General features: G+C 57.1%; 1 protein-coding gene across 1 annotated transcript in view; it reads right to left on the reverse strand.

The window, feature by feature from the left end:
- Nucleotides 1-555: 555 nt before the first annotated feature.
- The window catches only part of VWCE (von Willebrand factor C and EGF domains), a 28,616-nt gene continuing 6,637 nt past the window's right edge, over nucleotides 556-22,534 (reverse strand). Inside the window, exons 6-20 of the mRNA XM_056131549.1 lie at nucleotides 22,079-22,195; nucleotides 21,264-21,392; nucleotides 19,065-19,483; nucleotides 18,894-18,987; nucleotides 15,487-15,569; nucleotides 14,351-14,438; nucleotides 12,804-12,889; nucleotides 12,109-12,226; nucleotides 10,492-10,577; nucleotides 8,648-8,744; nucleotides 7,436-7,518; nucleotides 5,250-5,340; nucleotides 5,067-5,149; nucleotides 4,750-4,840; nucleotides 556-1,142 (exon numbers count right to left, since the gene is read on the reverse strand). Coding sequence (XP_055987524.1) covers nucleotides 556-1,142; nucleotides 4,750-4,840; nucleotides 5,067-5,149; nucleotides 5,250-5,340; nucleotides 7,436-7,518; nucleotides 8,648-8,744; nucleotides 10,492-10,577; nucleotides 12,109-12,226; nucleotides 12,804-12,889; nucleotides 14,351-14,438; nucleotides 15,487-15,569; nucleotides 18,894-18,987; nucleotides 19,065-19,483; nucleotides 21,264-21,392; nucleotides 22,079-22,195 — 2,252 coding nt within the window. The remainder of the gene's footprint in view (nucleotides 1,143-4,749; nucleotides 4,841-5,066; nucleotides 5,150-5,249; nucleotides 5,341-7,435; nucleotides 7,519-8,647; nucleotides 8,745-10,491; nucleotides 10,578-12,108; nucleotides 12,227-12,803; nucleotides 12,890-14,350; nucleotides 14,439-15,486; nucleotides 15,570-18,893; nucleotides 18,988-19,064; nucleotides 19,484-21,263; nucleotides 21,393-22,078; nucleotides 22,196-22,534) is intronic.

Genomic DNA, 22,534 nt, shown 5'->3' on the forward strand with positions numbered 1-22,534 from the left:
GCGTGTACCAGATGCCTCACACATGCAAGCTAGGGCTCTAGCGCTGTGCCACGTCCCTGCCCTCAGAAATAGCTTGGTAGTACCCTGGGGTAGCCTGGTGGTCCCCCTCTCCCCTCCCCTGCCTCCCCCTGTGTGCAAACAGAGCATGCCCAAGAAATCGGGCGGTGGAGGGTGCTGCAAGGCCCCCTCCTTCCCCACTTTTATTCTCCTTGTCGCAGACTTCCCTCCTCCAAGCTGGGGCGTCCAGGGTGGGTCGCACCGTCACAGAGGGGGCGGCCAGAGCTGAGACAGCCTTTAATGAGGAGTCCGGGGCACCACCAGGCAGGCCCCACACCCCACACCCCTCGGTCCTCCGGCCCCTCCGACCCTCTAGTTCTAGCCGCAGAGCAGCTGGACGCCACGTCCTGGGAAGGTGCTGATGGAGCTAGCGGAGACTCAGGTCTCGTGGAATATTCCAGATGCTTCTATGTGGGGGCCCCATGAGAGTGGCCTCGGGGGCATCAGCCTCTGCTCACAGAACTGTCTCTGTTGGGGGTGCCCTTCCCAGTACCCTGTTTACTTGGGGGGCTCTTCCTCCTCCTCCTCCTTTTGTGTTACTGTTGCCAGACTGGCCAGGTCTGCAGGGGGTCCAGAAGCAGTGGGGGACAGTCTAGGAGGCTGGATGAAGCTGCTGAGGGTCTTTGAGGAGTTGGAGGCCTCCGAGGAAAGGGCCACGGCATCTGTAGGCATGGAGGTGGGCAGGGAGGGCGGCCCAGGCAGTGTCCATGCCGCAGAGGATGCAGCTGGGGGTTCTGTGGAAGGAAGGGCCGGTGGCTCAGGTGTCCCCGGAACAGTTGGAGGTAGAGTGGCGGCTCCCCGTGAAGGCTGAGGGGGCGACGAGGCCCCCTGCCCCCCTGACAATGTGCCCCCTGTCTCCCCGGGGGGGCTGGTGGCTGGGGTCTGCCCGTGAGACAAGTTCACCCTGAAGAGAAGGTGGAGGAGATGGGGCGTCGGTCTTGGAGGCAGCCCAGCTGGAGGATCTGAGCAAGAACTGCAGTTTTCAGGGGGCTTGGGGTCTCCGTGGGGGTTCCGGGTGCCTTTGCCAAACTCCACATCTTCCGGAGGGGTCAGCTCCGGCCTTTCTTCCAGAAGAAACAAGGCATCTAGGGGGGGAGGGGAGATGAGGGGTAGGGAGAGGTCCCTGAGAGCTCACATGCTGCGGTGGCCACCCCAGCTGCCTTCTGAGGGACCTCCCTGACAGGACAGAGGTGACCTGCTCCCTGTGGATGCTGTGACAGGCAGTGGCCACACCCTGGGAAGTGGGTGCTAGACGCACCAGTCAGTGCAGGGATAAGTCACAGCCTGGAACCAAAGGGAACCTCAGGCGTAGGTGACAGTCAGAGCAGCCGAGCCACTGGGTTAGGATATGACCGGGATGTCCCATGTGGCCGGAGACAAGAAAAGGCCAAGGGGAAGCATAAGTGGAAGCAGACAGACCCCCCCCCAAGGGCAAAAGAGCAGAATGAACAAGACAGGAGGAGAGCCGGAGCTGTGGCCCCATCCACAAGGATGTCCCCACCCCTAAAGACCCACAGGGTCCCATCAGAAACACTGTGATGGTCCAGGTTTAGAATCACCGCGGGGAGCTGGAGTGATAGCACAGAGGAAAGGGCATTTCCCTTGCATGCGGCCGACCCGAGTTCGATTCCCAGCATCCCATATGGTCCCCGGAGCACTGCCAGGAGTAATTCCTTAGTGCAGAGCCAGGAGTAACCCCTGGGAATCACCAGGTGTGACCCAAAAAGGAAAAAAAAAAGAATCACTGCGGGACTGGGGCAGATAGTCCATGGGTTAAGTTACAGACCTTGCAAGTGGCTGACGACCCCAGTTTGGTGCCTGGCATCACACAGTCCCCTGAACACCTCCTGGTGTGGCTCTGAAGGACTCTGAGCACAACCCAGGTGACCCAGGCCATCCTCAAACTACAGAGCCCAAGCAGTGTGGCTCCCGGAGACCTCAGCCCCCCGAATCATTCCAGGGCTCCTGAACCACCCCACCCCCAACCCCAGAAAAAATAATCACCACCAGACAAACAAGTTTGTGACATGTAGACTTTGTGAAATCAGAATGAATGGGAACTGTCTCAACAGAAGGGTTTGTGTATTGGGGGGCAGGGGAGGGGGTTGTTTCTGTTGTTGTTGTGTTTGGGCCACACCCAGTGATGATGTTCAGGGGTTACTCCTGGCTCTGAGTGAAGGAGGGAGGGAGCAAGGGAGAGAGAGAGAGAGAGAGAGAGAGAGAGAGAGAGATCGGCTAAAGGTCCACCAGTATGGCAGTGGGGAGCAGACCAGAGCACTGGGGGTGTTTGCAAACTGCAAAGTCCCACGTTTCAGAACGCTTCCTGGGTCCTGCCCATTGGGCCGGCATGGAAGGACACTCAGGGGGCAAAAAGACAAACAAGAAACTAATTTTCAGGCACCAAGAAGATAGCAACTCTGGGCTGGAAACGGGGCTGGCCCTGCCAATCAGCCATGTGACCCCAAGCACAGTAATTAATTCCCCTCGCTCTGCCTCGGTTTCCTCACCTGGAAAACAGTGGGGTAGAGGGAGGAGCTAGGGTCATCAACAGTTCTGGTCTCAAAGAGTTATGGTGCAAGCTGAGAGCCTGCCTCATGAGCAAAGGGGAGAAGGCAGCCGGACTAGAGAAGGGATCACTAAGACAATGATGGTTGGAGGGATCGTTCGGGATGGGAGATGTGTGCAGAAAGTAGATAAAGGACCAAACATGATAACCTCTCAGTGCCTGTATTGCAAACTGTGATGCCCAAAACTAGGGAAAGAGTATGGGGAATATTGTCTGTCATGGACGCAGGGGGAGGGTAGGAAAGGGGGGGTTACACCAGGGATATTGGTGGTGGGGAATGTGCACTGGTGGAGGGATGGGTGTTTGATCGTTGTGTGATTGTAACCCAAACATGAAAGCTTGGAACTATCTCATGGTGATTCAATAAATTTTTTTTTTTTAAAGAGTTATGGTGCAAAGGAAAATGAAGGAAAGCATTGAGGAGGATCGGGAGATGGCGCACAGGCCAAGGCACCCACCGGGCAAGCACTGAGGTTGCGAGTTTGAATCTTGGCACCTCCCCCATGCACTGAGATGATCCCAATGCCACAACAAAGCCTGCCTGCTGAGAAAACAGGGGCGCAAACACACGAAGGTAAGGAGAGCACTTCCCAGGGGGCGCAACCTCAAGGATTCAAACACCACAGTACGGGGAAGCAGCAGGGAGAGCAACGTGCTCTGACCTGGAAGAAATGCTCATCTGCACGGGAGAAGAACAACGAGCTCTGACCCAGGAGTGTCTTGACCCAGAAGAACTGCGCAGCCACATGGAAGAGGAACACCGTGCTCTGACCCGGAAGGAGTGCTTATCCATACGGAAGATGAACAATCCCAGAGTGCTCAACCATACTGGAAATAAACAACGTGCCCTGACCCGAAGGGAGTGCTTATCCATAGCTATGAACAATGTGCCCTGACCCGGAAGGGATGCCTTGACCCAGAAGGAGTGCTTACCCACACCAGCAATGACCAATGTGCCCTGACCCGGAAGGAGTGCCTTGAACCGGAAGGAGCGCTCAGCAATGAACAATGTGCCCTGACCCGGAAGAAGTGCCTTGACCCGGAAGGAGTGCTTACCCACACCAGCAATGAACAATGTGCCCTGACCCGGAAGGGATGCCTTGACCCAGAAGGAGTGCTTACCCACACCAGCAATGACCAATGTGCCCTGACCCGGAAGGAGTGCCTTGAAGCGGAAGGAGCGCTCAGCAATGAACAATGTGCCCTGACCCGGAAGAAGTGCCTTGACCCGGAAGGAGTGCTTACCCACACCAGCAATGAACAATGTGTCCTGACCCGGAAGGAGTGCCTTGAACCGGAAGGAGTGCCTACCCACACCAGCAATGAACAATGTGTCCTGACCCGGAAGGAGTGCCTTGACCCAGAAGGAGTGCTTACCCACACCAGCAATGAACAATGTGCCCTGACCCGGAAGGGATGCCTTGACCCAGGAGTGCTTACCCACACCAGCAATGAACAATGTGCCCTGACCCGGAAGGAGTGCCTTGACCCGGAAGGAGTGCCTACCCACACCAGCAATGAACAATGTGCCCTGACCCGGAAGGAGTGCCTTGACCCGGAAGGAGTGCTTACCCACACCAGCAATGAACAATGTGCCCTGACCCAGGAGTGCCTTGATTCGGAAGTAGTGCTTATCCACACTAGCAGTGTACAATGCATCCTGACCCGGAAGGAGTGCCTTGACCCAGAAGGAGTGCTTATCCACACCACCGATGAACAACGTGCCTTGACCCGGAAGAAGTGCCCATCTGTACTGGAAATGAACAGACGATTCCACTCTGAAACCTGGACTTTAGAAAAAGGAGGCGGAGGGGCTGCAGCCATAGTATAGCAGGGACTGTGCTCGCCTTGCAGCTGACCCGGGTTCAAGCCCCGGCATCCCATAGGGTCCCCTGAGCCCCGCCAGGAGTAATTCCTGAGTTGGAGTAACCCCTGAGCATCACTGAGTGTGGCCCCCTCTACACTTTCCCCCAAAAAAAGCAAAGGAAGAAGAGGCGCTCAAGGAGAACAAAGGAAAGCCCGGGATGGATAGACCTGTATGCCGTGGGGCTGCGAGTGTGGCCTCTGCAGGTTCTCCATCTCGGGGAGACAAAGCGGGGACCTCCCCAGCCCCAGGGCCCGCCTACCTGGGCAGGAGGAGCAGCAGTCTCCAGCAGCCGCGGCGGGGTCGGAGCAGGCCCGCAGGCACGGGACCCTCTCACAGCTCACCTCTCCCAGCTGGGGAAGCAGAAGGACATTCGTGAGGCCGCCCCGAGCACCCAGCCTGCAGGAACTGCACCTTCGAGGGCAGGAGCCGGGGCAGCAGGACCTGTGGCCACGATGCCCCAGTGTCCCGGGCAGCACCAGCAGCCCCCGGCCCCTCTGCGGTTCTCCCGGCACAGGGACGGCCACGCGCTCTGGCTAAGGGGCGCTGAGTGTGCATGGGGACACGGGTGCAGCCCACCTGGCACGTGCACTGTGTGCAGGGCTCCTCGTCCGACGAGAACACCTGCCCGTTGACCACCTTCCGTCCCTCGTAGTTGCAGTCTGCGGGGAAGGGGGGGAGGGGCAGGAACAGGAACCGTGAGCGCCAACGCCGAAACAGAATCGTTGGGCGGGGTGGGGGCAGTGAGGGTCTCAAACTCACCTTGGCACACGGGGCAGCACGCGCCATCCGGGTGGAATGGGTATGTGCAAGCGATGGGACAGTCCACGGGCGAGCAGGCCACGGAGCCCAGCTGCGGGCCACAGAGAACCCTAAGCGAGGGAGGCCTTTTGATCTGCCTCGGGGAGGCCAGGTCACCTCGCAGCACCCAGGGGCACCCAGGTCAAGGGCAAGGAGGGAGGCCTGGAGTGGAAAAATGAGTGTCTGCCCACTAAGACACAAGCCCTGCAGGGCCCACTTTTGTCCCTGGAGCTCATGGATCCATGAGGAACAAATCCACAAACCCCACAGGAAAGGGGAACTCCCTCCCCCAAAGTCAAAGCATCCTGAGGCTCAGGGTTCTCAGAGGCCAGAAAACCCCCACCTGAGGGCCTCCTCTCTGCCTTGCCTGGCCCCCGCGCCTGCACCCCACAAGGTGGTCTGGGGCGAGAGACATTTCCAGCCAGAAAGCACCAGACCTTGGTTCCAGCTTCCAGATGCCTCTTGCGGCCCCTTGGTAGGTCTCGGAGGCCGGGAGCTCAGACCCCAACGGCAAGGGATGCTGACTTAGGGCATCGGGGAGCTGGTTCCAGGCTCCCAAGCTGAGAATACTGGCCCACTGGCCCATTTTCTCACTGAGCACAAGAGACAGAGCCTAATCCAAGGAACCCTTGTGTGGCTTCGCTGAACTCTGATGCCCGGGAACAAGTTCTGGGCTGGGTTCTGTCCCCTCTGCCATGCTGGCCATGATTTTCTACTGAGCACAGCCTCACTGGTCATGCAAACAGAATCAAGGACTTGTGCTGTGGAGTTAACAATAATTCTCCAGAGGCTGGAGAGATAATAATACAGGTAAGGCGCTTGCCTTGCATATAACTGAACCAGGCTCAGTCCCCAGATCCACATAAAGTACCCCAAGCACCGCCAGGAGTCACCCGTGAGCTCAGAGGCTAGAGTAAGCCCTAAGCACAGCAAGATGTGCCCCCCCCCAAAATTTTTGTTTGTTTGGGGGCCACACCTGGCGATGCTCAGGGGTTACTCCTGGCTCAGCACTAAGGAATTACTTCTGGCAGTACTCAGGGAACTATATGGGATGCCAGGAATCAAACCCGCGTTGGCCCGATCTAGTTATTCATTGATTACAAGTTAATAGGAAAAAAAAAAAAAGCAAGTGAAAATGCACCAGGTGTGAATCCAAGGCAAACTCCAGAAACCATTACATGTACAGATAAGTTAAGAAGGAGGAAAAAAAAAGTGAAAATAACAGCAAGTGTGAGTTCAAGGCAAGCTCCTTACGCCACTAACCCTTGACTCAGAAAAGCTCCAAATTGGTATTTTCTCTTCTTTCTTGTGGTTTGAACTTCCATATCAAGTTAAGAAGCAGAGTAGAGGACTGCATTACTTGTAGATTTCTGTCAAGTTTATATTTTTGGAAACTCAGAAGAAAAGGAGAGAATTTATATATCCTGCTATTTATCATAGGGGAGCTCTTTTGTGTATTAAAAAACCCATGTAAGTGATCTAGGAAGTGCACCTTATTCTAGTTCTCAGAATTTAATACCATCAAGCTTGCTTAAACTTTAAAACAAAAAACCTGGGTTGGGGGGCTGGAGAGATAGCACAGCGGGTAAGGCGTTTGCCTTGCACGCGGCCGACCCGGGTTCAATTCCCAGCATCCCATATGGTCCCCTGAGCACCGCAAGGAGTAACTCCTGAGTGCAGAGCCAGGAGTAACCCCTGTGCGTTGCTGGGTGTGAGCCAAAAAGCAAAAAATAAATAAATAAATAAATAAATAAAAATAAAGAGACAGTTACTGTTCACTGTGGTTAAAAAAAAAAACACACACACACACAAACCTGGGTTGGCCTGGGCAAGGCTAGCGCCCTTCCCACTGTGCTATCGTTTTAGTCCCAACAACAACGAATAATAATAACAGCAGCAACAATAATTCTCTAGGGGCAGTGGTTAAGTCCTGGGTTGGAGCCCAACACCTCAGGAGCCCCTTCAAGCACCACTGGGAGCACTGTCAAGCGTGGCCCAAAACACAAACCAACAAAATTCTCTGGCCCTGGTAAAGGTCCCCCCTGGCCTGGTTGGGGGGAGCCCAGAGCGATCTTCCCAGAGACGGATCCTGCAGGGGTCCTGCACAACAGGCCTGGGGCAGGGAGGGGGGGTGAGGGAGTTCATACCAGGCAGATGCAGCTCAGACACGGGTCCAGCGCCGACGGGAAGGTCTCGTTGTTGTAGAAGACCCTGCCCATGTAGGTGCAGCCTGCTAGTGGGAGCACGCGGTGAGTGCCCGCCCATGACCCTCTCAATACAGACGAGGCTGGGTAGGTCAGCCAGCACCCGCCACCCAGCCAGTCACCCCAAGGGGAGTGGGGAAGGGAGAGTGCATGCACGCAGGAGGGGCACCCCCTACACCCCAACTAGATTCAGCAGAGAGATCACGGTCTCTTCTCTCAGGGACACCCCGCCAGGAGGGGTTCGAGGCCTTCCCTCACCAGCAGGCCATTCTGCTAGCAAGCTTCTGCTCTCCTTCGCTAAGGACCTTCCTGCACCCTGACACTTTGCTCCCCAAAGCCTGTAGTGCTGAGCTGGGCAGCACTCCCCCGCCTCCCCACCCGGGGCATTCACTGCATCAGGCCATGGGGACAGAGCTGCGGGGTGGGGGGTGGGGGAAGAAAGAGGAAGAAGAAGGCGGGATCTGATCCAAGAAAACAGAAGGTGGGGGGCCGGATCGATGGTACAGTGGGGAGGGCATTTGCCTTGCACATGGGTTCAATCCTCGGCATACCATATGATTCCTCCGAGCACCACCAGGAGTGATTCCTGAGTGCAGAGACAGGAGGAACCCCTGAGCATCGCCAGGTGTGACCCAAAAAAGCCAAAACAAAAAAGAAAAGAAAACAGAAGGTGGATCCATACCAGCAGAGCTGTAGCTCTGAGCTAGATGCATCAGCCCCAGAAGGAAGAAGCTGCTGAAAGAACAATCTGGACACGGACCCGCCCTTTGGCTCTTGTCTACCTCTTCCTGTACTTTCTAAACGTCCTGCATGACCCTGAGGTCATGCAGCACTAGCAGCAGACCTGGCATTGGGTCGGGGCTCGGCTTGAATGAGAGCACACTCGGCTAAGGGGGAGACCCCCCAAGCACCCCTAGGTTTGGCTCTGCAACAATCAGTGAGCAAATCGCCCAGTTTCTTTGCCACTGGCCCCGCTGGCCCTTGGCTATCCACACGGTAAGCTCTCCCTGTCCAGTGCCCAGACCACGGCCTGCTGCATCCATCTCTGAGCCTCAGTGTCCTTCTCTGAGTATCTCCTGAGATGGAGCCTATGCGGGGAGCCCTGCAAGGTGAACCCGGAGACGAGGGGTATGGGGTGCCCAGGCAGGGAACTACCTGCGGAACAGTCGGGGCAGCACTGCCCAGGGATCCGGATGGGGTGCGGGCAGGAGTCCAGGCACTCTGTTCTCTTACAGCTCACGGAGCCATCTGCCTGAAGAAAGGAGAAGCTTCGCCCCACCAGCCCCCCGCAAATGAGGGCCTGGGACTGGCCAGCGCTGGCCCGGAGGACATCGGCCACTGGGAAGAGGGGGTGTCAGCCTTCCAAGGAATCTTCCCACAACAAGGGGGGTTGCATAACCAGCCATGGGGTGCCTGCTTCCCCCTGCCCCCCGAGAATGCATCTTCATCCCTTCCAAATTCTCCTCTCTGTTTCCCTGGGCAACCAGCCCGCCGTGACTCCCTGGAGCAGGGAATGTATCTCCCAAGGCTCCTGCCCAAGATTTTGGGTGCTCCTGTGTGGCTAATCAGAGCACCCTGGAGCTCTGTACCCCAACACCATCCCTGCCCCCGTTCTGACTCCGTAGAGAAGGGGATCACTACTGCTAACTAATGGGTACGTGCGTCCCGGGCCGTGAAAATGCAGGTTTGGAGCCCAATGGGGGAGCAGCCACAGCAGGGCTAGTGTGGGGAACCTTTTAAGAACTAAAGCTCAAAACTCTAGTAAAGAAATGAAATAGGGGGGCTGAATAGCACAGCGGGTAGGGCATTTGCCTTGCACGCGGCCGACCCAGGTTCGATTCCCAGCATCCCATATGGTCCCCTGAGCACTACCAGGAGTTATTCCTGAGTGTAGAGCCAGGAGTAAACCCTGTGCACTGCTGGGTGTGACCCCCCCCCCAAAAAAAAATGAAACAGTGGCCGGAGCAATAGTACAGCAGGTAGGGCGTTTGACTTACACACAGCCTACCGGAGTTCAGTCTCTGGCATCCCATATGGTCCCCCATGCAACGCATTGCTGGGTGTGACCCTCCAAAAAATGAAATAAGGGGCCAGAGCAGCGATGGTACAGCAGGGAAGGCATCTGACTGTATAGAGAGGGGGACCACTAAGACTTGCATGCAGTCGATCTGGGTTTGATCCCTAGCACCCTCATATGGTCCCCTGAGCATCGCCAGGAATAATTCCTGAATGCAAAGCCAGGAGTAACCCCTGAGCATCGCCAGGTGTGAGCCCACCTCAAAAAAAATGTTTAATGAAATAAAATGAAGCACTAAACTCTAGTGAGCCCCAAACTTCTTGTTTTTTTTGGTCTTTTGGATCACTTACAGCAATGCTCAGGGGTTACTCCTGGCTCGGCACTCAGGAATCACTCCTGGTGTTGCTCTGGGGACCATATGGGATGCCGGGGATCAAATCCGGATCAGCTGCGTGCAAGGCAAACAGCCTTCCTGCTGTGTATCACTCCAGTCCCAAATCCCGAACTTTTGCACAGCCCATGAGCACCGGAATGGTCCGCAGCATCCTTGGACCTAGGGCCGTTTCCCTCTGTCCCATCTGCACACAAGCCTGCTTGCTCCAGGGGCGAGGTCATCGGACTAGGGGGTCACCACGGTCTCGAGACTGGGGTTTGGTCAGGAACCTTTGTGGTCCCAAAAGCAGACGGAAGGACAGAGCCCCGAGCTGTCCCTTGCCCCCCTGACCACCCCAGCTCCTGACCCCATCTCCTGACCCCCAGCGCTGTACCCCCCTCGGGTCTGCACCCCCACACCAAGCCCCGCAGTCCCTGGGCCTGGACCACTGTCGAGAGTCAAATACGCCCTTTCTGTGACTGTGGGGCCCAGAGGTGGGGAGTGAGGCCAGTGGGCCTGAGGGGGCGCAGGGCGAGGGGCAGCAGGCAGGGGCCCCGGGAGGGCAGGGGCGGCCGGAAAGCAGCTGAAGGCGCGCAGGTTGTCATTCACCTGGCAGATGCATAACTCACAGGGGTCACCCGGAGACCAGATCTGTCCCACCGGAAACTCCACCCCGTTGTCATCGAGAGAGCAGCCTGGGGACAGGGAGGAGGAGGACCCTGAGCACGCCAGACCTCAGGCTGAGAGATGCCCGTAACACTCGCCAACATACTCACACCCCAAAACACACACACACCCTGGGACACACTGCCACACTGAATACACATGGACACACACAGACCACTCACAACCACATACACACAGACCACTCACAACCCCAAACACAGACCACTCACAACCCCACACAAACCACTCACAACCACACACACAGACCACTCACAACCACACAGAGACCACTCACAACCACACACACAGACCACTCACAAGCACACACACAGATCACTCACAACCACACACAGACCACTCACAAGCACATACACAGACCACTCACAACCACACACAGACCACTCACAATCACACACACAGACCACTCACAAGCACACACACAGATCACTCACAACCACACACAGACCACTCACAACCACACACAGACCACTCACAACCACACACAGACCACTCACAATCACACACACACAGACCACTCACAAGCACACACACCGATCACTCACAGCCACACACAGACCACTCACAAGCACATACACAGACCACTCACACCACACACAGACCATTCACAACCACACACAGACCACTCACAACCACACACAGACCACTCACAATCACACACACAGACCACTCACAAACACACACACAGATCACTAACAACCACACACAGACCACTCAGAACCACACACAGACCACTCACAATCACACACACACAGACCACTCACAAGCACACACACCGATCACTCACAGCCACACACAGACCACTCACAAGCACATACACAGACCACTCACACCACACACAGACCACTCACAACCACACACAGACCACTTACAACCACACACAGACCACTCATAACTACACAAGCACAGACCACTCACAATCACACACACAGACCACTTATAACCACACACAGACCACATACAAAGACCACTCTCAACTACACACACAGACCACTCACAACCACACATAGACCACACACACACAGACCACTCACAACCACACACAGACTACTCTCAACCACACACACAGACCACTCACAACCACACATAGACCACACACACAGACCACTCATAAGCACAGAGGCACAGACACACACACACATACAGGTCACTCACTTTTGTTTATATTTTATTGGTTTTGGTGGTGCTCAGGGCTTACCCCTGGCTCTGTGCTCAGGGATGATAGCAGACCTGGGGAGCCAGGTGGGGTTCCAGCAGGCAGAGTAAGCACCATGACCACTGTAAAGACCACTCACTTTGGGGCTGGAGAGATAGCACAGCAGGTAAGGCGTTTGCCTTGCACGCGGCAGACCCGGGTTCGATTCCCAGCATCCCATATGGTCCCCTGAGCACCGCCAGGAGTAACTCCTGAGTGCAAAGCCAGGAGTGCATCACCAGGTGTGACCCAAAAAGCAAACAAACAAACAAAAAAAGACCACTCACTTTTAACACACATACACACACATACACACACCTGTCCCGAGCCCTGCACAGCAGCCTCACCTGTCATGGGCGAGGGTTCCCGGCACGAGAAGCAGCACTGACCCGGGCCCAGCCTCCAGTCCTCGCGGGGACAGTCCAGCTCTGGGCAGGGCGTGAAGGAACACTCCACCTCCCCCTTCTGAAGAGAGCGGGGGGCCAGGCCAGTGAGGGTGGCGACAGGCTGCGCTGACACCCTCCTCACAGGGACAAGGGCCCAGAAGAGGAGAGGGAGGAAGGGGTGAGGGGGGAAGAGGGGGAGGGAGGAAGTTGGGTGAGGGCCCAGGGGATGAGGGGAGGTCGGGGTCAGCCGGCTGCAGCCAAAGAACGTCCCCCCTCACCATCTGACCATCTGTGTCTCCTGGACCCCGGGGTGCCCAGGCCAGGCCTCCTTTGTGATCCCACCCCGTGGGAAACTGAGGCAGCAATCTCATTAAGGGGAGCTCAGCTCCCTGCGCCCACCCCCACTCACTCAGGAGCAGCCTGAGCCCCCCTCCCCCCTTGACCCCCCTCCACAAGCTCTCAGCCCACTTCCCAGAGCCCACCTTGGCATGTCCCTCCACTGGGACTGTCTGCACCGTCCCCCCCCCATCTGTCCCCACCTGCCAGGGGGGCCTGGCGCCTTGCACACACAGCACAGGTCAGAGGAGGAGCTTTGGGGAAACTCGGGGGGCAGGGGGTTCCTGGGCGAAGGCAGGGCGGGATCCCCGGGGTCCTACCTGGCACACACAAGACGTGCACTCGTCCCCTGCCCCGGTGAACACGGCACCATCTGCGTACCACTGGCCCTGGAAATGGCAGCGCACTGGGGGGAGACGGAGAAGGCATCGGTGGGGGCCCCATGGGAGGGGGTCGGGCAGGGAGGAAGGGAAGGGGCTGCTGTGCCCCCTAAGTGCGGGCGCAGGGCCAGGTCACCTCCAGAAGGTCATGCAGGTTGCCTGGGTTCTACCCTGGGGACATAAAGAGACACTTAAGCTCCTTTTTTTTTTTTTTGCTTTTTGGGTCACACCTGGCAATGCACAGGGGTTACTCCTGGCTCTGCACTCAGGAATTACTCCTGGTGGTGCTCAGGGATGCTGGGAATCGAACCAGGGTCGGCCACGTGCAAAGCAAATGCCCTACCCGCTGTGCTATCACTCCAGCCCCTTTTTTTCTGCTTTTTGGGTCACACTCAGAAGCTCAGGGGTTACTCCTGACTCTGCATTCAGGAATCACTCCTCGAGGTGCTCAGGGGACCAAATGGGATGCTGCAGATTGAACCCGGGTCGGCTGCATGCAAGGCAATCCCCCTCCCTGATATTCTATTGCTCCCTTAAGCTCTCAACCTCAGTTTTCCTCTCTGTGCAATGGGGCTCAAGAAAGCTCCTCTCTCCTCAGGACTATAATACCTATTAAACACTTTTAATAAAAATTAGCCACACTTCAGAGCTCAAAAATCTCTGTCAGGGGCTGGAGCGATAGCACAGCGGGGAGGGCGTTTGCCTTGCATGCGGCTAGCCGACCCAGGTTCGATTCACAGCATCCCATATGGTCCCCTGAGCGCCGCCAGGAGTAATTCCTGAGTGCATGAGCCTGGAGTAACCCCTGTGCAATGCTGGGTATGACCCAACAAGGAAAAAAAAAACTCTGTCATCAGGGATAGAGGGATAGTTCTAAGGGCTGAGCACATGCTTTGCATGCCAAAATCTCATGGCGCCCTCAGCATTCCCGGAAAGGACACCCCCAAGTACAGAGACGGAACCCCTCATTCCCCCCCCCGGACTGCCCCAAGAACACAGGCTGGAACCCAGCAGACGATTCTAAATGCTGCTCCTTCATCCACTGCTTCATTTCTCTGAGCAAGCACTTGAACTCTCTGGACCTCAGTTTTCTCATCTGTAAATGGGATGATGGCTGGGGCTCCCTCGGAGCTGTGCCGTGGGGACACGGTGAGACAAATATGTGCCCCAAACTGTCACACAGTGTGGCAGGAATGTTCCAGATGGGAATGAGGAGGTTCCAGGAAAGAGAAGCCCACCTTGATTGAGGGGGAGATCCCCACCAAGCACACAGCCATAGCGGGGGGCTGGGGGTGGGTGGCTCACAGCCCCGTTCCGGTGAGGGTCGGGTGTTGGGGACACTCGGGAGGGACTCATTCATGCAGACCCTTGAAACGGGGTTTCAGGAGCCAAAGCCAATCTCCTTCCTCCCTCTCTGCTCCAGAACATTCTCCAGAGACACCCCGACAAGTGCAGGCCTCCCGCCACCCCTCAGGCCCCCCACTGACCTGGAGCACAGGGACAGCATTCTGACGGCGAGGAGGGCCGGCAGGGGCCCGGAGGACACTCCGGGGAGATGCAGGACACGTTTCCCGCCTGGGAAGGCAGAGGCAGGGGCGGGGGTGGGGAGCCGGTTCCAGGCTCTGCTCCACACCCCCCTGCCCGAGAACGGCCCATTTCTCTTGGGACCCCCAACCTGCACTTTCCAGTCCTAAAGGGATGCTGAGACCTCTCACGCCGCACCCCTCCCACCCCCCACCCCATGTCCCAAGGACAGTCTGCAGGGGAACCTTCTTGGTGTTTATGGGGGTATGGTTAAGAACACCCTCATGGGGGGCTGGAGCAATAGCACGGCGGGTAGGGCGTTTGCCTTGCATGCAGCCGACCCGAGTTCGATTCCCAGCATCCCATATGGTCCCCCAAGCACTGCCAGGGGTAATTCCTGAGTGCAGAGCCAAGAGAAACCCCTGAGCATCGCAGGGTGTGACCCAAAAAGCAAAATAATAATAATAATAATAATAATAACACCCCCATTCTAAGGCAAGGGGCAGAGAGGAGAGCAGATTGCTTTCCGGGGTCACCTTCTTTCACATGAATGATCTGGAAGGAAGCTATCTCCTTCCCAAATGGAAAACCCTATATGAGGGGAGCAAATTATTTGCCTGCAGAGAGAAAACCAAGTTCCCTGGGGGCTGAGGCTGGGGTTTCCTTTTTTTTTTTTTTTGGCTTTTTTTGGGGGGTCACACCCAGCGATGCTCAGGGGTCACTCCTGGCTCTGCACTCAGCAATCTCTCCTGGCGGTGCTCAGGGGACCCTATGGGATGCTGGGAGTAGAACCTAGGTCAGCCGCGTGCAAGGCAAATGCCCTACCTGCTGTACTATCGCTCCAGTCCATGGAGGCTGGAGTTTCAAGGGTGGCTGTGCCACTCCTTTGAAGAACCCACCACTCCTTTGAGGATTCTGGTTGCCCAGGGTTTATTTCTGCTCTGCAGACGCCGTCTCCAACCCCACAGAATGAGAGGTTCCCTATCCCCAGCCCCACCCCACACTCTGAGATGCTCCCCTTTCCCTGCTCCTGCACCCCAAAGGGGAAGAAGAGCCCCAGGAGGCTGGGGTGGAGGGGAGGTCCCGGAGGGATGCTCACCAGGCAGACACACAGCGTGCAGTTCTCATTGGGAGGGGAGAACACTTCCCCCTCGGCCCGGAGGACGCCACTGTGTAGACAGCCTGGGAGAGACAGACAGACAGACAGATAGACAGGAACAGAGGTATCACCAAAGGGGGAGCTTGGTGTGACTCTCCAGGCATCGTGTCTCTGGAACTTTCTTTCATCACTGGATGCCCCACCCGTGGGAATACAGAGGGATGCACAGTGGTGGGGTCCCAGGACCCCTGGGGAGCCGCCACACTGGTGGCTTCCAACCAGTCTCAGAAACCGCCTGGTGCCGAAATCACAGCGTCTAATCCTGCCAGGTGCTGCGCACAAACCAGGCCGCCCCCAGCGGGAGTCTGCGTGGCCTGGGACAGGTCACCTCACCTCTCGGGACTCTGCAGGAGATGTGGAGAAAACCCGTAACTCCTCAGAAGGAGGACAGGGTCCAGGAAGCAGCAGGGTGGCCGTTAGGAAGATCGCCCAGGGAATGGGGAGAGACCGCGGGTTCAGGCCCCGGTACCTCCTGTCCCCGGAGCACCTCAGGAGGGGCACTCCAGCACTGAGCTAGAAGTGACCCACCCCCAGTACCCTCCCACACACATCCCCAAAAGGAAAGAAAATCACTGCAGGAGCAGGGAGAGTCCAAAGATCTGGGGCACCAGCCTGGCAAGCACAAGGCTTCAAGGGCCACCAGTGGCACCCTGAGCACTGTTGGGTGGAGTCCTGGTCATCCCCAGGACTGCTGGGCACAAGCAGCACCATATGGGCAAGAGCGCTGGACCGTCCAGTCCGCAAAGCCAGGCTAAGCATTGCCAGGAAAGGCCCCGGTGCTCTCTGAGCAAGTACTCAGGAACATTCCCAAGTGCTTTGGTGTCATGGTTGACATTGTTTCGGGGGTTCCACACGTGGTCAGGAGGCCCGAAGCCCCATTTGTGATATTTCTAACAACCAGGTCAGTGGTTGGATGCAAACCCCCAAGGAGGCGATGCTGCTCTGGGACCCTGCGTGCAGGGGTTCCCCAACTCTCCCTGCAGGGCTAGGATAGCACCCCATGGACCAAGAGATGCTGCGGATCAAATCCAGGCTGGGCACAGGCTAGGGACACAGCCCGCCTGTTGATCATCTCCTGGCCCTCTAGGAAAGTTTTTGTTTGTTTGTCTGGGGGGCACATCCAGCAGGTCTCAGGGCTTACTCCTGGCTCTGAGCTCAGGAATTCCTCCTGGCAGGTTCGAGGGACCATTTGGGATGTCAGGGATTGAACCTGGTCAGTCACATGACCAGGTAAGGTAAATACCCTACCCACTCACTGGACTATTGCTCCAGCCCCAAGGAAAGGTTTTTTCCACCTGGGGCTGCTGGCACCCAGGAGTCACATTTTACCAATTTATCTGCAAGGCCCCAAGGATTAGCTGTGTCCCTGTGTCTCTTGGGGTCAGCCAGGAAGCTACGGAGCTATTAAAGTTATTAATAGCTATTAACTGTTCCCCCAGGGGAACCAGTTACCCCACTCCTCTGCCTGAGCAGGAGAACAAGAGATGACCTAGAAACGTGGGCACTCGGCACCCCCCTCCAGCTTTTGAGCGAGAAAGTGCTTTAAGAGGACCCTCAGAGAACCAAAACGCAGACTGATGAAAGAGCTCAAAATGCTGCGTAAATCTCCATGCAAGGCTGAATCATCAGGGGCACATCAGAGGTGGGGTGGGTGGGCCCAGTGCCCGCCCAAACAGAAATCCTGGGAGCTGCTTGCTCCCACAATCCAAAATTGCTGCTCTGTCCCCAGTCAGACTCCACCATCTTGAGACAAACCTTCACTGAGATATTAATCTGCTGAAAATGCAGGTATGCAGGTTTTGTGACTGAAATCTCCAGGCTTTCTCGAAGCTGGAATGGGTTACCTCCCCCCCACTTCCCTGTACTTCTGGAAGCCCTGTGAGTCAGGTCCACACCGCAAAGCTGTCATTCAGTTACAAAAATCTATTTGAGGAGCTAGAGCAATAGCACAGCAGGTAGGGCATTTGCCTTGCACGCAGCTGACCTGGGTTCGATTCCCAGCATCCCATATGGTCCCCTGAGCACCGCTAGGAGTAATTCCTGAGTGCAGAGCCAGGAGTAACCCCTGTGCATCACCAAGTGTGACCCAAAAAAAAAAAGCAAAAACAACAACAAAACAAAACAAATCTATTTCAGCTGTTCCTTCCCGATAAAAATACTGAACACCCTGAACAAACTCAATGACCGCTTAGTACCTGTATTGCAAACCATAATGCTCAGACGGGGGGGTGGGGGGGCAGAGAAAAGTGCCTACCTGAGGGGAGCTTGTGGAGTGGGGGAATGGGGTGGAGGTGGGAGGGAAACTGGGGACACTGGTGGTAGGAAATGTGCACTGGTGGAGGGATGGATGTTGGAACATTCTATAACTGAAACCCAATTATGAACAGCTTTGTAACGGTCTATATCACAGTGATTCGATTTTTTAAAAATTAGAATAAAAAAAAGTGCAGAATGAGAATGAGGAACTCTGCTGAAGGAGCTGTTGAGAGGTGGGTCCTTATCTTCACAGCAAAGCCAATGAAAAGCTGTAGGCAGAGAACGGAAGGAAAAGGGAGGAGCAGAATTTGCCAGCCCCCGGCAGTAGGAGGGGAGGGAGGCCCGGGAAGGGGACTGCAGGGTGCTCCGAGGGAACTCATGGAACAGATGGAGCGAGTGAATCCAGTTCCCAAAGGATCTCCCACAACAAAACGCCCCCCTTGAAAGACATCACCCTAGAGACCAGAGGATCCTCAAAGGGCCAGAGCGTAGGCTTTGCATGCAGGAGACCCAGGTTCGATCCCCAGCACCTCATGGTCCCCCAAACACAGCAGAGAACAACCCCTGAGGACCAAGTCAGGAGTAGCTCCCAATCACTGTGAGGGAAAAACAGAAGCCAACCAAAACACACACACACACACACACACACACACACACACACACACAAGGGGCCTAGGCGTTACAACAGGTAAGGCGCTTGCCTTGCACAAGACTGACCCAGTTCAATCCCCAGAACCACATACAGTCCCCCAAGTCCCTCCAGGAATGATCCCTGAGCAGTACCAGAAATATTCTGGAGCACAGAGCCAGGAGTAAACCTTGAGCACTGCCAGTGTTGTCCAAATAACAACAAAAGAGGTGGCCAGTGAGACAGCACAGAAGCTAGGGCATCTGCCTTGCACGTGGCGGACCCAGGTTCGATCCCCAGCATCCCATATGGGCCCCTGAGCACTGCCAGGAAAAATTCTTGCGTGCAAAGCCAGAAGTTGGGTGGAGTGCAAGACTCCTGTGAGCAGACTGTCAGCTTCAGAAGGGCCAACGGTGATGAGGAAGGGGCAGGGCCACCCGGCCTCTTGCTGACCAGTGCCTACCTGCACAGGACGGACAGCAGCTCCCATTTCCGGGGGGAACAGGGTGGGAACACGCAACGTCACAGATCACCCTGTCACAGGTCACCTCCCCATCCTGCAAGCAGAAGCAGGAGTTCCGGCCAGCCCAAGGCCAAGACGCCAGGCCAGGCCACCCCGGGCCCTGACACCTACCTCGCAGCAGCACTGCCAACACCCCGGCTGCGTCCAGCGGCTCCCAGACGCATACTCGGCCCCCAGGTGCCAGCAGGCAGAGGGCTTCGGGGCCGGCGGTGTGGCCGCAGGCCCCCTGGGCAGGGATGGGGCCACAACCACCTTCTCCGAGAGTACCGAGGGAGGCGTGAGAGTGGACGAGGAGGCCGTGGGAGTGGACGGCAGCTGGTCAGGGGCAGCAGGTGAGGATGCAGCTGGGGCGGGTGTGGGCGATGGCAGGTGGGTGGTGCCGACTCCAGCTGGAGGCCCAGGGGCCCCTGAAGGCGGGCTGTGTCCGGGAGAGAGGGGGGGCCGGCCGGCCTCAGGGAGCAGCAGCATCGGGGGTGGGCGTCCCAGGGGCTGCAGGATGGCCGAGGGTGCCAGCACGGCCTGGGGGAAGGCTGAAAGGAAAGCAGGGGAGAGACTGAGGGCTCAGATTTCTCTGCGCCCCAACAGCAAACAGCTGCTGATGCCCTCTCCCTTCTCCGAGGACGAGGACGCCAAGTTCTCCTGAGCCAGGCAGACCTCCTCCCCTCCACGGCTCCGTCCTGATCAAAGGAGAGGGAGGTCCCTGCTCCCTGGGAAGGGGTGAGAAGGGTCAGGATGGGGAATCAGCCCGGGATCCTCTCCAGCTCCACAGCAAGTGATGGCACACACTCACACAGGCACTCAAACACTCACATGCCCATGCATCCTTCCATAAATACATACACATACTCACACACACGCAGTACCACACTCACATTCTCACACGCACTGGCATGCATAGCCATGCAGTACCAGTCACTCATACACACTCACATATTCACACATATACACACACGACCACATACACACAAACTATCACAGACACCTTCGCACACACTACAAAGCCACACCCACGCACTCACACTCTAGCGCATACACACATTCACATGCTCACACACCCCCACACGGACACACACACACACACAAACTCCCACATACATTCACTCACACACAGACACACACACACTACCGCATACACTCACATTCACACACTCACACACTCTTACAGCAGGAAAACTCACCGTGGACAAGCTGAACACCTTCAGTGTTTCACAGGACATTCCCCATGCTCACAGGCTCAGGGACAGAGCACGACAGGCAGTCAGAGCCCCTGGGAACCCAGGTTACCAAGGGGCCCAGGTCTCCTAATACGCCATTATTTGCTTTGGGGAGGTTCCTTTCCGCTTTTACCACTTTGGGGGAAAGGTGAAATAAAAAGTTATAGAGGGGCTGGAGCAATAGCACAGTGGTAGGGCATTTGCCTTGCACGTGGCCAACGTGGGTTCGATTCCCAGCATCCCATATGATTCCCTGAGCACCGCCAGAGGTAGGTAATTCCTGAGTGCAGAGCCAGGAGTAACCTCTGTGCATCGCCAGGTGTGACCCAAAAAGCCAAAAAATAAAGCTATAGAGAAATGTGTTGGAAATAAATGAGCTGAAAAGGCAGCAGGAAGGCGGGACCTGGTGCCAGATGGGTGGGCTTTACTCTGGGGAGGGAGGGGCCTGGATCCCCCCAGTGGGCGGAGTCTGGTACTGCAGGGCGGGGCCTAGGGCAGGGCCAGGAGTGGAAGGGCGAGATAGTGCTGGAGGGGGAGTGGCCTAAAATATATGGGCGGGGCTGATTCGGGGCGGGGCCTGGGGCAGGGCCAGGTGTGGGAAGAGTTAGTGCTAAGGTGAGGCCTGAAGCCTGTGGGTGGGACCTGGGGCAGGGCCGGGAGTGGGAGGGCGGGGTTAGTGCTGAAGGGGCGGGGCCTGGCACCTATGGGCAGGGCCTGGTACTTGCAGGGCGGGGCCTGGGGCAGGGCAGGGAGTGGGAGGGCGGAGTTACTGTTGGAGGGGGAGTGGCCTAAAATATGTGGGCAGGGCCTGATCGTTTCGGGGCGGGGCCTGGGGCAGGGCTGGGAGTGGGAAGGAAGAGTTAGTGCCGGGGAAGGTGAGGCCTGAAGCCTGTGGGCGGGGCCTGGGACAGGGTCGGGACTAGGAGGGCAGGGTTAGTGCTGGAAGGGCGGGGCCTGGTGCCTATGGGCGGGGCCTGGTACTTGCAGGGCAGGGTCTTGGGGGAAGGGCGGGGAGTGGGAGGGTAGGGTTACCGCTGGAGATGGCAGGACCAGTGACCAGGCTTCGGGGCTGCGAGAGCTAGGGCTGGCGGCTCACCTTCGCAGGACACGCGGTCAGCACGGAGCCTGTAGCCTGGCCTGCATGTGCACAGGAAGCTGCCCACGGTGTTATGGCAGGAATGATGACAGACTCGCCTCTCTAGCGGCCTCCGACACTCGTTGACATCTGCAGGAGAGCCTTGCTGCTGCCCACTGTCCGGGAGGCAGCGCAAGCCCTTCTCCCGCCCATCCCTTAGTCCAAAGGGCCAGGGAGTCTCCCCCACCCCCACACTCCCCAGCAAGGGCTCTGCGGGCCGGTGGGGAGGATCCCTGCTGAGAACCTCCAAACCTTACCCTGTCAATGTGTCTGGGAGGGTGAAGTGGCCCCTTCAGAAAAGTCACAAAAGTCACCAGGGGGGTGCAGACCTCACTCCACCAGAACAAGGTCTCTCGTAGGCCCACGGGCCCTCCCCTTCAAACCATGAGCCAAGCTCAGGGCAGGACATGCCAATCCCTTTCTGAAAATGTCTGCTAATGACTCAGAAAGCAGGGGTCTCCTTCCAAACCATAGGAACCAAGACATAACGTGCTTTATTTACCCAGGGGAGCAAAGCAGCCAAGAAAATGGGTGAGCAGAGAGGAATCCTTGGGGTGTATCTGGGAGAAGGACGGAAGAGAAACAACAGGATGAAAGGGGCACTCACCAGGAAAAGCCCCGGCCAGGGGGCTCCCTGGAGGGGCCACGCCAACCCTGGCCAAGGCCAAGGCAGGCTCTCCGCAAAGTCTCCAGCGCTTGCAGGCTTCAGGGAAAGGGAGGCCCCGCCCCTCTCCCCGCCCACCCCTAAGGAAGACAGCGGCATGCCCCGCCCTTACCTAGGCAGGTGTGCCGGTTGCCATGGAGATGGAAGCCGGTTCTGCAGGAGCAGTGGTAGCTCCCGAAGCTGTTCTTACACCTCTGCTGACACGGGGTCCCCAGGCATTCATCTGTGTCTAGGAGGGAACAAGTCTGCAAGGAGTACTAGCGCACGGGGGGGGCGGGGGGGGGGCCCTCGCCTCTTTCTCTGATCACCGTTTCCACTCAGCACCTTGGGGACCAGCACCTTGGCTGTTTCTCGGCCCCAGGTTGCTCTGACCCACATCATCTCTGCTCAGGCCACTCCGCTTAAAACACCCATGGGGGGGGGGGGGGCTGGAGCGATAGCACAGTGGGTAGAGCGTTTGCCTTGCACGTGGCCGACCCGGGTTCGATTCCCAGCATCCCATATGGTCCCCTGAGCACCGCCAGGAGTAATTCCTGAGTGCAGAGCCAGGAGTAGCCCCTGTGCATCG

Source organism: Sorex fumeus, unplaced genomic scaffold (assembly GCF_029834395.1).
Source record: "Sorex fumeus unplaced genomic scaffold, SorFum_2.1 ptg000093l, whole genome shotgun sequence".
NCBI lineage: Eukaryota > Metazoa > Chordata > Mammalia > Eulipotyphla > Soricidae > Sorex > Sorex fumeus.